Here is a 15,157-nt window from a genome sequence, read left to right as displayed (position 1 = left end):
GTGCAGCCCCAGGCTGGGCCATCCTCCTGGAAGGACCCTGCCTCGTTCCTCATCCGAGGGTGAGAAGAGCAGCGGAAAGGTGCCTGGCTTGGGATCTAAAGACTTGACTCGGAGTGAGCTTGGCCCAGTTACGTCGTGTGGCTCATGCAGCGGAGCCTCCATTCGGTTGGGTCACCTGAGGAGCAGGGACAACACTCCTGACCTCAGAGGCGGTGCCGACCTGGTTGAGAACGTGTGCATGGGGCTCTCCAGCCCTTAGCTCGGGGCTAAGCCTGCGGATGTGCCCACTCCCAGCTCCGCGGCGGCCGGCCTCCCTCTGTCCAGCTCCGGGGCAGTGCCACTTCCAGTCCCAAGGTGATCCTGAAGCAGAATTACTGACTCCTTTCCCTCTGATGCAGCTGCAAATATTTTGTTTTGCCATCAGAAGTGACTGACTTAAGGAAAGCAGAATTTTACAGGCAGTTTACAGGCTGGTCTTGTTCAGTAGTTTCCAAATGCTGGGGGAAGGTGGAGGCAGCCCGGAGCCTCCAATAAGTTAGGATGGAAGGGAAGTGAGAAATGAGTTCGGTGTGTTGGACACTTTCTGCGGAAAGCTACACACCCCCGGATGGTACTGGGGGCGGATGAGGGGAGGAAGGGAGGCCCTAGCTAGACTGGCGGACCTAGCATTCACAGTCCCCCTCAAATAGCCAGGGCAGGGCTCCAAGGTGGAGATACCGGGCCCACAGGAGAAAAGGCAACCCCAGACCCAGAGAGGGTCTCAGCAGTCCCACCCATACGCGCTGGGCAGACAAGGGTCGCGCACACCCCGAGAGCCTGGAAGGTCACTGCAGAGCCAGCCTAGGAAAAGCCTGCAGAGGCCGGCGGCCGGGTTTTGAGAGGGGCTGGGAGGCGGTCCCGGTTAAGGCGGCCTGCGTCGGCAGCGCCAAGTCTGAGTAGCCCCACGGGTGAGCGCCCAGCGCGGCAGACTGGAAGCTTGGAGTGCCCGGCAGCGCCCTCACGGGAGCCGGGCAGACAGGCCTGGAACGGCGGCGGGGAAGTAGGGGCACAGGCCCTGGAGGGGTGCGTCTCCGTTCTTCCCTCCTACCCTCGGCACCCCCGGAGGCAGACTTCCCTTTCTACCCGCCTCCCTCCTCAGATGAAAGAAGGAGTCGGGGCTCGGCAGTGGTTAGCACGCTCGTACTATGTTTTTAATAGACGTACATGGACAAGTCGATATAGACAGATTTATAATTCTATACAGTCAGTCCGACATACACAGGGACGCTGTAAACAGGGGAGCGGGCCGGAGAGCGGGCGTGCAAAGTGGGCGCGGCGCGAGGCCCTGGCCGCGCCCGAGCTCTCCCGGCTCGACTCTTGCACGGCGGGCGGTGAGGAGGCTCTGCGCCCGGACCGAGGGGCCACCTCCTAGCCTGGGAGCGGAGCAGAGGGCCTGGGTCTGCGGAGACGCTGGGGTGCTCGGAGACAGCTTACCCCGTCCTCTCACCGCCAGCTGCTGCTACGTAGCCTTACAATAGTTTTCCCGGGCGCCGGGCAGGCGATGGTTCTCGGGATGCGCCAGGGCCGCGCGAGGCTCCTCGGGCGAGTCCTCGATCCCGGGCTAGACACCGTCATCCCCGGCTGAACACCTGCTCCAACTCGGATCCGGATCTAGCTAAGGTTCGCTCGGCCAGGCCCAGCTCGGAGAGGGCATCTTGGTTCCTACTTGGGCCGGGGCCAGGATCCCGGGTCCCGGGCGCGTCCAGTTCACTGGCGCGGCGGCGCAGCCCGGGGCCAGCGCGGCAGGAACGCGGGCTACGAGGGCCTCCTCTCGGGCCTCCGGGCCTGAGTGCCTGCCTCCCGCGCCGCGTCCTCTGCGCGGAGGGGCCCGCTGAGGCCCAGCGGAGCACGCACACACCATCCGCACCATCCCGAGGGAAATTGCAACTCATCCGTTTTTTTCGCGGCATTTCGCTCCGAAATTTCGCTCCGTCTTTTTGTTTTGACTGGTTTTGGAGGGCAGAGTGGGGTCCAGAAAAGCAAACACAAAACCAACCCGGAGTGGGGTGAAAGAAGAGGGGGCGGCGCAGGCACGCGGCCGGGAGCCGCTAGCTGGGCCCCGCGTGCGTCCTCCGCCCCTGCGCCCTGCGGCCCGCGTGGCCCGGCCGGGCGGTCAGCTGTTGTACTGGCAGGCGTTGAGGCCCGAGGCCGGGCCCTGCAGGCCGCCGTAGCCGAACGACGAGTGCTGCTTGGACTTGAGCCGCAGGCTGGCTAGGCTCGAGTTGCACGTGTCCCGGTAGACGCTGTAGGGCGAGGCGGGCGTGCCGTACGGGCAGGCGCCCGGGGACATGGCGGAGTTAAGCGAGGAGCCGGTGAGGTTGTTGATGTTGTTGAGGCCCGAGTTGGGCATGCCGGGCACTGCGCCCGGGCCCATGCTCGAGGGCATGGTCATGGAGGAGATGGAGCTGGGTGCCGAGAACATGGACTGCGACGACAGCGGGCTCATGGAGTTGAAGAAGGTGAAGCTCTTGGTGGAGAGCGGCGCTGGCGCCAGGCTCTTGGCGGCCCAGTTGTTGTAGGAGTAGCCGGCTGCGTACACGTCCTCGTAGGGCTGCACCAAGCCGCTGAACTGCGGCACGTAGCCGCCCTTGCACAGGTCCAGCTGCTGGTTGCGCTCGCGCTTCCGCCACTTGGCTCGCCGGTTCTTGAACCAGACCTGGAGGAACGGGGCAGGACAGGGGTCAGGGCTGCTCAGGGCGGGAAGGCGCCCCCTGCCCCCCCTCACTTCCTTCGCTCTGAACGTAGTTTCTTCGATATTTCCGCCCCTGCCTTTTCTCCATAATGGTCGCTTTCCTGTCCCCAGAAAATACTAGCCTTTCTCGATTCCTGATCTCTATCCTCTTCTCCAGATTAAATCCGTTTTTTGTCTACTACTATGGATCCTCTAGTTTTAACAAATATTCGTTTTCTCCTTCCTCTCTCAACCAGGCCGTCTTTCACTTTCTCCCCCAACCGGCCCGAGCCAGCTCCTCAACAGCCAGTCTGGTTTCTTCTCCCTCGAATACAAAAGGTGTTTTTCTTCCCTGAAACTTAGGATCTTCCGACTCCTCCCCACTCTCCAACCTGCTTTCCTTTCCTCACATGGTCTGTTTCCATCTTTATTTGCAATATTTGATATTCTCATTTCTTTCCCAAATTTTTTTTTTCGTTTGGTCCACCCGCTAGCCGAATCGCTTTCTTTTTTTTTTAAACAGTCCATTTTCTTCGTTACCCCCATTTTGATGCTTTTGATTCCTCGCCAAATATTTAGTGTTTTCCTTCCTTTCCAAATATCTGACCTTCACCAATTTCTCTTAATAGTTGATTCTTTATTTTCTCAAATACTTGTTTCTTTTGCTTCTCCCTTAAATATTTAATTTTATCTCTGCCACCTAAGTATATGCCAAATATGTTTCTCTGCAAATATTTGATTTCCTTCCACTCCTCACTAGTTTCTCTCTAATGTCCCCCTCCACTTTCTCCCACAAAGTTGATTCAGGACCCTTCTTTCCACACCTATCTGGCGGGTCCTCGCCCATCTTCCCCTGCATGCCCTCTGGCAGCCCTCCAGCCCTGGGCTGTGTTTCCGCAGCTGCCTGGCCGACCCTGTAGCTCAGCCTTCCTCAGTGCCAGCACTGAGCTGCCTGGTTCTCCCCCACCCCGCCATAAACGGCAGGACTGTGGAGTGCCTTTCACCAGGCTGGCAGGCCTGAGGGGGGAGGAGTGGGAGCGGGGGTTGTAGCAGGGAGCCCAGGTGGGACTTGGGTTTGGTTTGAGACATGCTCCCAATATGATTAAATATTTGTGCACCAGAGACGAAATTATTCCCTTGCTGCGTTGGTAGGAGAGCCTTGCTCTCACTGGGAACGGAAGGGCAAGGAGAAGCAGGGTGCCCTTTGGTATTGGTAGGAAACCTGTTATCTCCAAAGGGACTGGACCTGGCAGATACTCGCTCACCAGAGCTATCCCCCACACCTGACCCCATCCCTACAGGAAATGGAATTAGGGAAAAGACCCAGCTACTGACTGGTCGAATGGTGAGGGACGAGTCAGGGAGACAAGCCCAGCAATTTTGGAGAAGCTGGGATGGATGGGACCACCAGTCCAGGAATTTTTGAGACCCCGAGACTCCCCACCTTTCAGGCCTGTGGCAGGCCACCAGGCAGGACCCGCCTTTCCCTTTTCTGGGGGGTGGGGTGGAGCAACGGCACTCTGAGGTCCCCAGCGGTGGGGAACTATAGGCGCTGTCTAGGGTGGCCCCACTGGGTAGGCCCTGGGCCATACAGGGCAGGGAAAGTTTCCTGGGGCCACAGGTCTTTGGGCTGGGGCTGCGGTCGAGCCAGAGGGTCGGTAGGATGCGGGTCAGAGGGATCCCAGACGGCAGCGGGCGAGGGTGCTAGCGGCCAAAGGGCCTGGCAGCAGCAGGGCAGACACGGCCTAGGGTGGAATCTGCTACATTGGGAAGAGGGAGCAGGTCTGTGTGATGAGGAACAGTGAAAGCTTGAGCGCGGGTCTAGCTTCGGAGGGCTGCGGCCGAGGCGCCGGCAGCCGTGTGTGTGTGTGCGCGCGCGCGCGCCCCGGCTCACCCTCACGCGTGGCTCCGTGAGGTTGGTCCACACGGCGATCTCCTCCCGCATGCTCATGTCGGGGTAGCGGTTCCTTTGGAAGGTGGCCTCCAGCTCTTGCAGCTGCTGGCTCGTGAAGTGTGTGCGTTGCCGCCGCTGCTTCTTCTTCTTGGCGGGGTCCTCCGCACCTCCGCAGCCCGCGCCGCCAGCACCACCGTCCTCCGGCCCCTTGGGTTCCCCGCTGCGCTCCTTCTCTGAGGCAGGCAGAATGGGGCTCCGGTCACCTTGTGCCTGTGCCCTGGTGTATCCCATCCCGGCTCCATCGAAGGACCCGCCATCAGCACCCTCCCTCCTGCCGGGGGCCCTGGAATTGTCTCCACTGGGAAGAGCCCGCTAGGCGCCTTCTGGTCAGTAGTCGCCTCTGGTCTGGGGGGCCTGGAGAAGAGCCCAGCCCCGCAGCCCCGCAGCCCGGCAGCCCGGCAGCCCCACCGCAGGCCTGGGCTCCTGGAAGGGCAGGGCCCACTCTCCTAGCTTGGCTCAGGCTTAGGCTTGAGCCCTACTTCTGATGTCACCGCAAATGTACCATTTTCAAGAGTTGGTCTAAATTTGAAGGAAGTCTCTGCTTTCCTGAACGGGGATCAAATTTTTCTAGCCTTCAGCTAGTGGGTCGGTGGAGCCTGAGCCGGGCAGCGTGACCCGCAGCCCCTCCATTTTCTTCTCTCCAGGGCTGCCTGGGAGCCGCACCGGGCAGGCAGGCAGGCCGGCAGGCAGACTCAGGCAGCCCCGTCCTGGGCCTCAGCTCCAGGCCTCTCGTCCCAAGGCCCAGGAAAGTTCTCAGGCTGCAGCTCAGGCAGCCAGGCTGACAGACTCTGTCTAGGAGACCTGGGTGCTCTTCTGGCCTCTCCTTCGTAGCCACACAAAACGCAAGCAGTCGTAGAAACAGCGAAACATAAAAAAAGAACTCAGCAAAACACAGAAGCCCCTAAAAGTTCACAGCTCTGTGCCTAAAAGCATAGAAAGGGCCACAAACTTAAAAAGAGTCCGGCAGGAACACAGAGCAGATGCAAAGCAAGGCGCCAGAAACGCACCCCTGAGTACACACAGTGCTGGTGCACAGACGCCAGGCGGGTGGCGTTCACTTCTCGGGGACTTAAAAATCAGCGCGCGGTTGGAGCGAGCATTCTAACCCCTTCTCAGTGATGTCCTTCCAGAGGCAGCATTCAAGTCCCGGGGAAATACAACACCATAGTTAGAGAACTTAAATTCCCCAGTTAACACCGGATTTTGAAATGGATTTTGAAAAACTGAGAAACACGCCATTTTGGATTGACTTTTAAGAACCTCCCAAAGAACAATGTTGCATGTAGATATTTTAAATTCCAGAGAAATATGCCTATTAGGGTAATTCTTTCTGTATAGAAAAACAGTCAAAAATTTAAATTTACCCTCATATATTTTTTAAAACAACCTATAACTGTGTTTCTCTGGGCTTTAAAAATAAAAACTAAGCAAAGGCCACGCTTAAAACTTTTGAAAACAAAAGCACAGTTCAGCATTGTTTTACAAAACCAAGCAAACAGAACCTCTCAGAGAAAGTCACTTAGGGATGCAAAACAGAAACAAATAATGATTAAAAACCCGTGTAGAAGCACTCTGTGGTGGAGGAAAAAATGAGCGCAGAGCGGCGGGTGGCGCGGGCAGTGGGGAGCTCCAAGGCGGCGCCGGGGCAGGGCGGCGAGTGCGGGAGCTGAGCGGGGACCGGGCGGTCAGGCCGGCGGGGATCGGCCGCGCCTGCTCGCACCGCCCGCCCTGGGGCCGGCTCGGCCGGGGAGAAGAGCGGACTTCCAACAGTGGGGCAGTGGCGAGGGAGACGCGGCTGAGCAGAGTCCGGGCCCTGGCTGGGCGGCCTGGCGGCCCCCGGCTCCCGCGACGTGACGCGACACATGTGGGGCCGGGATCCCTAGGTTGGGGGTCCTGCCCCGAGCCCCGCAGCACCCACCGGCCCGCTGCCCCTCGCTGTCCCCTGTTTTCCTTTTCCTTGAGGTTGTCGCCCCGCCTCGCCCCCAAGTTTGCTTTCCGGACTCTTCCTGCCACCCCCTCGCTTTGGTGTCCCCTTCTCCGTCGGTCACCCACGGCCGGCGTGTCTGTCCCGCTGTGGTGCTCTGGGCGCTTTTCTGTCGCCCGCCGCCCCCTTCCCTTCTCGATCTGCTCCCCTCGGCCCCAGCGGCCCGCGGCGCCGGCTGCGCGAACCTAGCTTTCCCCCGTCTCTGCTCCTGGTCAAAGGGGGCTGTCAGTTCGCCTCCAGGGCGGTCCGTCCGCGCATCGGCCGGTCTCAGGGCGAGTGGGGACCGCGTGGGAGCGCCTTCGAACGGCACTAAACGTCCGCTTCCCGGAGCGAGTGAATATCCGCGTTCGCGGGCAGATGGAGAACGGGAGAAGGAAATGTCCCGACCCAAAGCGCGGAAGCCAGGCCTGTGCCCCGCGCGCCGGGGCGGGTTCCGTGTGCGCCTCCCGGGAGCTGCGCTTACCTGGCAGCTCCGTGTCGGACGACTCGCTGGCGGAGTTCTCGAGCGGCTCGCGGGGGTCGGCGGTGCGGGCCAAGTGGAAGGCGGGCCCCATGTCGTGCGCCGGTGGCTGCGGTGGCCGCAGACCCTCTGGCAGCCGCTCCAGGCTCATGCCCCCCTTGAAGGCGTCCATGGAGGCGGGGACCGCAGCGGGCGCTCCAGGGGCCGGGGCCGGGGCTGGGCCGCCCGGCCGCCCTGGCTGCGACCTGAGGGGACAAGAGCGCAGTGCCTAAGCGGCCACCCCCCAGGGCTGCCCGCGCCCGCAGCGTCGCTGCGCCCGCCCCATGGGCCGCCTGGGGCTGCGGGGCCGGGCGGGCGGCGGCAGCAGCAGCGGTTCCTCGCGACCCGGCGCCCGGCTTCGCGCTCCGCTCCCGCCGCTCGGGCCTCAGCCGCCCGCCCGGCCCCGGCTCCGGCACCCGATCCGGGGCCGGTTTCTAAGGCTCCGGCCGGCGCCGGCAGAATCTGTCTTAAAGCGACAGCGCGTACCGCCAGGTTCCAGCAGTCCCTGCGCCAGGGGTGGTGGGTGGGGTGGGCCCGGGTGGGAGGGGGCTGGGAGGCGGGAGCGAGCTAGCGAGGGAGCGCGGGCGGAATCCAGCCTCGAGCCGCCCGCGCCGCCGGCGCGCCCTCTCTGCCGCCCTCCCTCCCCGCCTCGCCCGCGCCCTCCTCCCAGGCACCTTCCCTCGCCTCCCCGCCCCCTCTCCCCACCCCCCGCGGCCTCTCCCTCCTTCCCCGGTGACACACCGAGTTCTCCCTGGGCCGCACAAAAGAAACGCGTCTGGCCTGCACGTCCCGCGCCCACCTCGAGCCCCGAAAGGCTTGTTTCGCTCAGAATCGACTCCTATCTGGGCCGAGAAGTTCCCAGCCCCCGGGCGAGAACAGCTCAGGACGAGTGCACGTTCACTAAGCAGGATCGCACCGAGCGGGCGCCTCCGCGCCAGGGCCCGGGCAGGGGCAGAGCCCGGGGCCCGTCCCGCCAGCTCCCAGCAGCGTCCTCGTCGAGGGGCCACCGGCCCCTCCTTCCTCAGCCTCTTCTCCGGGGACCGGAGCCCAGCTGAGTGACAGCAGCCTGCGCTCTAATGGGCCCCCGGATGCTGCCTCCTAATTAGCTTGGACCCTCTCCCCCCGAGGCTGCTTCTTAGGCCCCCGCCTCTGCACCGCAGTCAATTTTCCGGGATTGGGATAGAACTGATGGCTTCTAATCAGATGAAACGTTTCTGTTGGCTCCAGGCCGTTGGCGAGTGCAGCAGGAGACCCCCAGAACACCACCGAGCCCCACAGCCTCTTCCGTGGGGCTCTCTCCCCTCGTTTTGCACCTTTAACCGTCTGGCCAAATCCACCAAGCACAGGGTGGGCCTCTGCCCCCTTCAGGGCAGGCTCGTTGCCGCCTGGGGCCTCCCCGTGCAGGCCTGGGAGGCCAGGTGAGGGCACTTTCACAACCGCGGGCCGCAGCCAGGAGGCCTCCAGTGGAGCTTCTCTTGGGCACGGTCCCCTCCCTGCTCCCCAGAATGATCCCTTCCTGCAGTCCTCCTCCTTCCGTGGAGTTTGTTGAAGGATTTTGCTCAGCAATTGTTAACTGGCCCTGAGTCCGCAGAGTCTTGAGTAAACAGGTGACAGCTGGGGCGGTAGGGTGCGACCCTGACCTGTTTTGCCGGCCACAGCTGGACCCTGGGCCGCCCTCCGCTCCTCCCCTGCTTACCAGCCCCCCAGACAGGAGCAGTGCAGGGCTGGACACTGGCCGGGGACAAACACGGTCCTACTTCCAGGCCCGCTGCCTTCCCCCAGGGCGCAGTGCATCCTCGTCTCCCCCTGGGTGGGGGGTGTCCCTGCTTGGGGGGAACGTGCAAGCTGTCAGCCCCTGGGGTGCTCTGCAGGCACTGCCTTGAGCCCTCACCCTGGCTCCCCTCAGAGGTCCTCCCCCAAGCTGAGCTCCTTGGTGAGGACCGCAGAGGCAGGGGCAGGGGCAGGCACAGGCGCAGGGCGGAACCAGGCTGCCTCGGACTCCCTTGGCTTCACCCTGAGGCCGGCAGCTCTGGGCCCCAGGGAGAAGGCACAGTTCCTCGGGGCCTGGCCCACGCTCACTGGGTGCCCGTGAGGACAGGGGCAGGGTCTGAGGCAGAGGCCAGAAGCATCTCGCACTTGGGGTTGGGGAGTCTCAGCTGATCCTACCCTTTCCTCCCGAACGGAAGTTTCTCTAAGTTGAGCACCCCCCCTCCAGCATGTGTGGGGGCGAGGTAGGAGGGGGACTTGGTGAGGTATGGTTGCCCAGCATTTGTCATCAGCCCCGTCTTTTACCACACAGTTCTCGGCTGAGTCTCCGAGGTAGCAGGTACCTTGGAAGTCCCCAGGTGCTGCTGCGCGCCCGCCCGTGAGTGCCCCTTCACCTACTATGCTGTGGCTGCTTTTACTGGGACTGGACAGCTTGCCACGGGTAGGGCACAGGAGCGTGCGCAGACACCTATGTGGTGCACACACATATAAGTGTGCTGTGTACCCACAGACATACGTACTCACTGCATTCTCACACAGAGTGCTGAGTACAGTCACATAGGTGTATGCACCACCGGGCCTCGGGTCCCACAATGCCGACGATGTTTGGCACAAAACCTGGCCAGCAGGGGAAAGGAGGTGTGTTCAGGCCAAGGTGGGAAGCACAGTACCTTCTGGGTGGGGACCCGGGATAAATGGTCTGCCTGTGGGTATCACAGGGTTGAGGGTCACAGCCTGTCCACTCCCCAGAGGGTCTTAAGAGTCAGGCCTTCCATGAATGGGGACTGTTTTGTGACTCTGCAGCTTTAACTATTCACTCTGGGGGCTTGCGTCACTCACTCTTGATGGATTTAATGCAGTTATTGAGCACCTGCTGTGTGCCCCTCTGGTCCCAAGCCTCTGGCAGTGCTCTAGGCAGCCAAGATACTCCCTAAATTTGGGGATATCCATGCCTGCTCTGTGGATGGAAATGCCCTCGGGCTACTGTGGGCGATGCTTCATATGTTCAGGGTCCTGAGCCCCAGAGAGGGGCTGAGCCTCTGGGAGACTGCCCTGGCGAATCTGCTCTGCTGGATCTGGGCAGTGCCGAATGCACAGGGGCCCCTGGCCTGCTCCCGGGTGTTGTGGAGAAGGGACCTGGGTGCACTCTCTCTCTGTCCCCAGCCACACCCTCCACGGGCCGATACCCCAGGCAGGGTAGGGGCTTCTTTCTTTCACTGTCACAGATATCTCCCCCCCTCTCTCTCATACACACACACACAAACGGGACAGGAGGCAGCTGTCTTTCAGGAGTAAATGTAGGGGTCCAGTGTTCCCTGGCTTTGCTGTGTGACCTTGGGCAAGGTTCAGCCTGTGCTGTGCCTCAGTTCCCCTGTCCGAATGGGACACAGCCATCCCCGCCTGCTGCTTCAGCCTCCAGCGCACTGGACAATGGGACATGAGGAGGGGAGGGAAGGGGGCTTTCTGGAGTCGGAACCAGGTGCCCTGCTGTCCACCCTCCAGGCCACACAGAGCTATCAGTGACTTTATACTTCAGGGAAACTGGGACTTAGAGTCCTGGCCGGGTGAGCAGAGAGGAGTCGGGCTCCCGTGGGGTTGAAGTACTTGCTCGGGGACCCCTCCTGGGGCTGGGCTCCCTCAAGACAGGCTCTGCCCCCAGGAATGGTTTGGTACTTTGATTTGGGAAGGGTGGTTGGAGGGTGCTCACGGAGGGCATCCTTCCACCCATTCATGGGGGTACCCTGCCCTAATCTTCAAATACGAATGGAAGGATTTTAGGAAAAGGGGAGGAATGTGCTGGGGCTTGCCCCCAGGGCCATCCACAGCTCTCCGGGACATTCCAGCCCTAAGCCTCTTAGGCCATGGAGAAGTTCAAACTAGAAAACCCAGTTTTTGGGAGTGCAGACGGGACCACCTACGGCCTTCCGCCTGGTCTAAGACCCCCTCCCCAATAAAAGCTTTTATTTCTTTGAATGTAATTACTGGGTGAGGGGGGAAAGGGGCGCTCAGGTAGGCGCTGGGAGCAATCTCACTGCATTCTTGAGACTTCAGGGGACCCCGACCTGAAGCTTCCTGTCAGCTGGGCTTCCCCCGCCTGACCTGGTGGGGAGAGAGCTGGGGTGTATTCAGGCAGGATGGCTAGGTGGGGTGCCCGTGGGACCCTGGAACTCAGAGCTCTTGCCAGCAGCTGGTGAGGGCCCCTTGGTGTCCCTGCTCCTGGCTCACCCAACTCCACCGTGGGTATCCGATTCCTGAGAGCGGCTGGGCCGAGCAGGAGAGAAGGCCAGGAAAGTGGCAGTGGCTGGTCGAGTAACTGGGGAGCAGAGGGTCGGTTTTTGCAGTATCACAGCCTCCTCTTCCCAGGATCTCCTTTGCAGAGAGAAGGGCACTCTGAGCCCTGCTGGGAGGTCAGCGAATGCCGCCTCTGTGTCCTACAGTCCAGGAGCCCGGTCTCCCTGTCCCAGTCTGCTTTCTTTCCTTTTCCCGGTAAAGATCAGGAGTCCCCAAGCAGTCTGGAGAAGGGGCAGGGGCCCAGCAAGCCCCCTCCTGCGCCGCCTCTGCTGCCTGTAGCTTTTGCCTTTCCTCAGAATCTGCACCCCCCACCCAGTGGACAGCAACCCGGGTTGCCTCCCCCTGGCGCTCCTGGCTGCCAGAGACCGTGGGATGCCAGAGAACACTGAGGCTCCGTTTCTCAGAGAAGTCAACTTAAGTATTTTAAGAGGAAGGGAATGCCTAAAGAGGAAGACCTCGGAGCCAGGCTTCCAGCCTGAGGCTCCCATTTCTGCGGTGCTCTCCTCTGGCCCGCGCTGAATCCGCGCGGATTCAGAAGGCTGGTCAAATTCGGGACTCCAGACCCGGGTCTGGAGAAGCGGCTGTGTGCTCGGGGACGCTGCGCCAACAACTACACCCTGGAAGAAGCCCCGGGAATGTCTTTATTGAATTTTGCGAAGAGCATTTGGGGCTTTTCTCAGGGTAAGAAAAAGCCCGACCCGCGCCAGCGAGGCAGGCAGCGGGGCTGGGAGCGCCTCCGGGGCGTCGGGGTCCGCGGCGAGCAGCGCTGCAGCCAAGGCCGATGGCCGTGGCTTTTCTGTGGCGTAGCTGCCCCAACGAACAAGCGAACCAACGAAGCAGTTTCGTTTAGGAAAAATACCCTCTTGACACGAAGCTGAAGCCGAAGTCCCCGGCGCGCCGAGGGGCCATCGCTTCCCCTCGCGCCGGCGCCCGTTCCCGCAGCGGGGAGGGCAGGCGGCCCTGTCGCCCTCCCTGTCTCCTAGCGGTCCTCAGCGGCCCCTGCCACCAGGAGGGGCTGCGGAAGCCGTCCGGGACTGTGCCCTCGAAGCTTCTGCCCTTTTGCGGTGCCCGGGACCGAAGCGTGGGGTGGGCCCGCCGATTAGGTGGGGTAGTGCGGGCAGCGGCAGCTGTGACCCTGAGCTGGGCGCGCAAACCCGCTGCCTGCGCTGCCCCGATGGCGCCCGGCTTCCTAGCGCTGCGCTAGTCCCGCCGCCCGCCGGGCCCCGCGTACGCCGGGCGCAGACAGCGCGGAACCCGCCCACCACCTCCCGCAGCTCCAATACCGCGGAGACCGAAAGCCCGCGTCCCAGCGACTCTTACCCCACCCCGGGCTGCGCGGTGTGTGCGGCTGGTGTGCTCTGTGCGCGGTCGTCAGGTCGTCAGGCACTCCGGCTCAGGTTTCGACTCCGGCGGCCCCGGCTCCAGTTGCGCCTCCAGCTCCACGCGCACTTTCGCCCCCGCTGGTTCGCTACATCCCAGCATGCAAGGTCCGGGCTGCCTCGGCTGGGCCCGCTCCTCCCGCTGCCGCCGCCCGTCGCCCGCGGGGAAGGCGGGGACACGGGCGGGGAGGCGGGAAGTGGGGAGGGGAAGCGAGGCGCTGGTCTGGACTAGCGGGGAGGGGGCAGCGTGCGGTCCTGCGGGCTAGGGGTCCGGGCCTCCCTCGGGGCGCAGGCAGGGGTCTGTGCGGCAGTGGCCAGGACCTGAGGCCAGGGAGCAAGCCTGGGAACTGGCTCTCGGAGGAGGGGCCCGGCCGCATTCGGACGAAGCCGAGACGGGTCCCGGCCTGACCTGTTGCACGTTCTCTCCCTGGGGCTCAGTTTCCCACCTGACCCCGAGTTCCCTTTAGTCGGGGTCTAGTCAGAATTTCCTTGGGTCCTGCCAGGTGACGGTCAGGACCATGTTCTGCGATTCGACCTTTTCCCCTTTCTGCTCAGCCTGCGGGAGGGAGCTGGTCTTGCGTGTTGGCAGGGAGAGTCGCTGGCGCAGAGCTCGGCAGCTTCGGAGGTTTGAGGACAGACCCCAGGGTGTGTGTGTGATTGGGGAGGGGCAACCACCCGGCTTGCCCTGCCTGGAGGATCCCCTTCGCCCACCCTCCTCTCAGGGGCTGGGCTGAGGAGGAACTGGGAGAAGCCCCAACAAGGACAGACGCTTCTGTGGCCCCTAGTCCAGCTCCTCGCCTGCACGCCATCCAGCAGCGGCCCGTCTCGGCCCTGGCACAGGGGACGAAGCCATGCATGAGGCCTTATTGGCCTCTCCCTGGCTGGTGGCCACTGGGAGATGGGCAGGACTTGGCGGAGATTGAGTTCCATTTGCAGGTGACTGTTCTCCAGTGTTGCCCATGGCCAGGTAACCTGGAAGGGAAGCCTTGTGGGGGAAACCAAGTGGCTGAACAGGCTCCTGCTTCCCCCAAGCACCCAGTCTGAGCCTGCTGCTTCAGGGGCCTTGGGGTGAGACACCAGTCCGGTGGGTCAATCCTTTAGGGTCCCTCCTCTCGGTTAGGAGCTGGGGGCCTGCCCACGGACAGGCAGCTTCAGGGCTCTGGGGCTGCAGCTTTGGCCCAAGGTGCCAGGAGATGGCAGTGCCGTGGCCAGGCGTCAGAGTTTCATGAGGTGCTGTCAGTGGCGGCGCCTCCCTGCCTGTTTCTCCCTGACAGCTGCTGCGGCAGAAGGCCGCCAGCCCGTGCAGGGCAGGCGCCCAGCTCCCCAGCAACTGCAGGACCCATGACCTAAAACACAGCCACCCAGGACCCCCCTCTGAACACCCAGATTTGGAAGCAGGCCTGGCCCAAGCCTGAGAGGCTGTGGGGCTCAGACCCTGAGGGGTGGCCCCTGAACCCTGTCCTGATGTTGGGGGATGCCACAGCCTCCCTTCTGCTCTCAACAGCAGAGCCACCTCTCTGGCGTGTACAGCTGGGCGCACACAGGACCAGGAGGGTGAAGGACCGAGTTCCCCAGGCTTGCGATTTCAGACCTGGATCTGGGGTAGCGATGTGGGCTGGGACCCTGTGCTTTGGGAATTCTATCCTCTGCTCCCCCCACTACCACAGGGGCTATTTTATGTGTGGAACTGGTCTGTAGGTGTGTCTGGCCCTGAGGGCTGCTAAGCTGAGCCACTTCCGACCACCCCAGGTGCCCAGGCCAGTTCCGGCATAAAAACAACCGCTGGGCCCTTACTAAGTATGGAGGCCCCAGCAGGTCGCTCGCTGGGGTGGCTTTCACTCTGGCACTTGCTTTAGGAAATTGCATCTTCCTACCTCAGCACACCAGCGATTTTCCCGGCTTTGTTCCCAACGGGGACTGGGCGTGTGCCTGTGATTCTCTGCATGCCCATGTCCCCTGGGGTCAGAGAGCTGCCTCTGAGGCCTGAAGACAGAGTCGGAATCCTGCTGCTGTGTCTGTTATTAGCTGTGTGGCTTTGGGCAAGTCGCATGAGCTCTCCCAGCCTCAGCTGCCCTGCCTGGGAAGTGGGAGAATAATGCAAGTCTCCCTGCACTGAGGAATCTGCGAGAGGATGGAGGCGAGGGGTGTGGCCCTGCGTGTGTGTGGGGGAGGGGCAGCCAGGCTGAATGTTCGTTGTAACCCCTGTCGGCCTGCTTTGTTCCCTGAAACAGTTTGCTCTCATTTTCCTTTCCTCCTCTTCCCAGGGTGGTCAGGTGGTTTGGGCAGGTAGCAGCCTCCTCCTCTGGTTTAGTAGACCTGCCCTCATCCCGTTAGCCAGTAGGAGGTTTCGGCG

At 62.2% G+C, this 15,157-nt stretch overlaps 1 protein-coding gene across 2 annotated transcripts; it reads right to left on the bottom strand.

Annotated features, from left to right (window-relative positions):
* Nucleotides 1–1,168: 1,168 nt before the first annotated feature.
* On the bottom strand, nt 1,169–12,943 carry PITX1 (paired like homeodomain 1). 2 transcript variants are annotated; one of them, XM_045829306.1, is made up of 4 exons: nt 12,746–12,943; nt 7,112–7,353; nt 4,605–4,837; nt 1,169–2,695 (listed from the first exon to the last, which is right to left on the bottom strand). In XM_045829306.1, exons 2-4 carry the CDS (start codon nt 7,278–7,280, stop codon nt 2,153–2,155), a joined length of 945 nt encoding a protein of 314 aa, XP_045685262.1. In that variant the 5' UTR covers nt 7,281–7,353; nt 12,746–12,943; the 3' UTR covers nt 1,169–2,152. The 2 variants fall into 2 exon arrangements, with proteins under 2 accessions (XP_045685262.1, XP_045685260.1); XM_045829304.1 differs by lacking the exon at nt 12,746–12,943 and having other exon boundaries at nt 7,112–7,609.
* Between the last annotated feature and the right edge of the window lie 2,214 nt (nt 12,944–15,157).

Source organism: Phyllostomus hastatus, unplaced genomic scaffold (assembly GCF_019186645.2).
Source record: "Phyllostomus hastatus isolate PE091 unplaced genomic scaffold, TTU_PhHast_1.1 phas_contig_150, whole genome shotgun sequence".
Lineage (NCBI taxonomy): Eukaryota > Metazoa > Chordata > Mammalia > Chiroptera > Phyllostomidae > Phyllostomus > Phyllostomus hastatus.
Note: the sequence above shows the minus strand (reverse complement) of the source record. Positions and strands in the feature narration are given on the sequence as shown.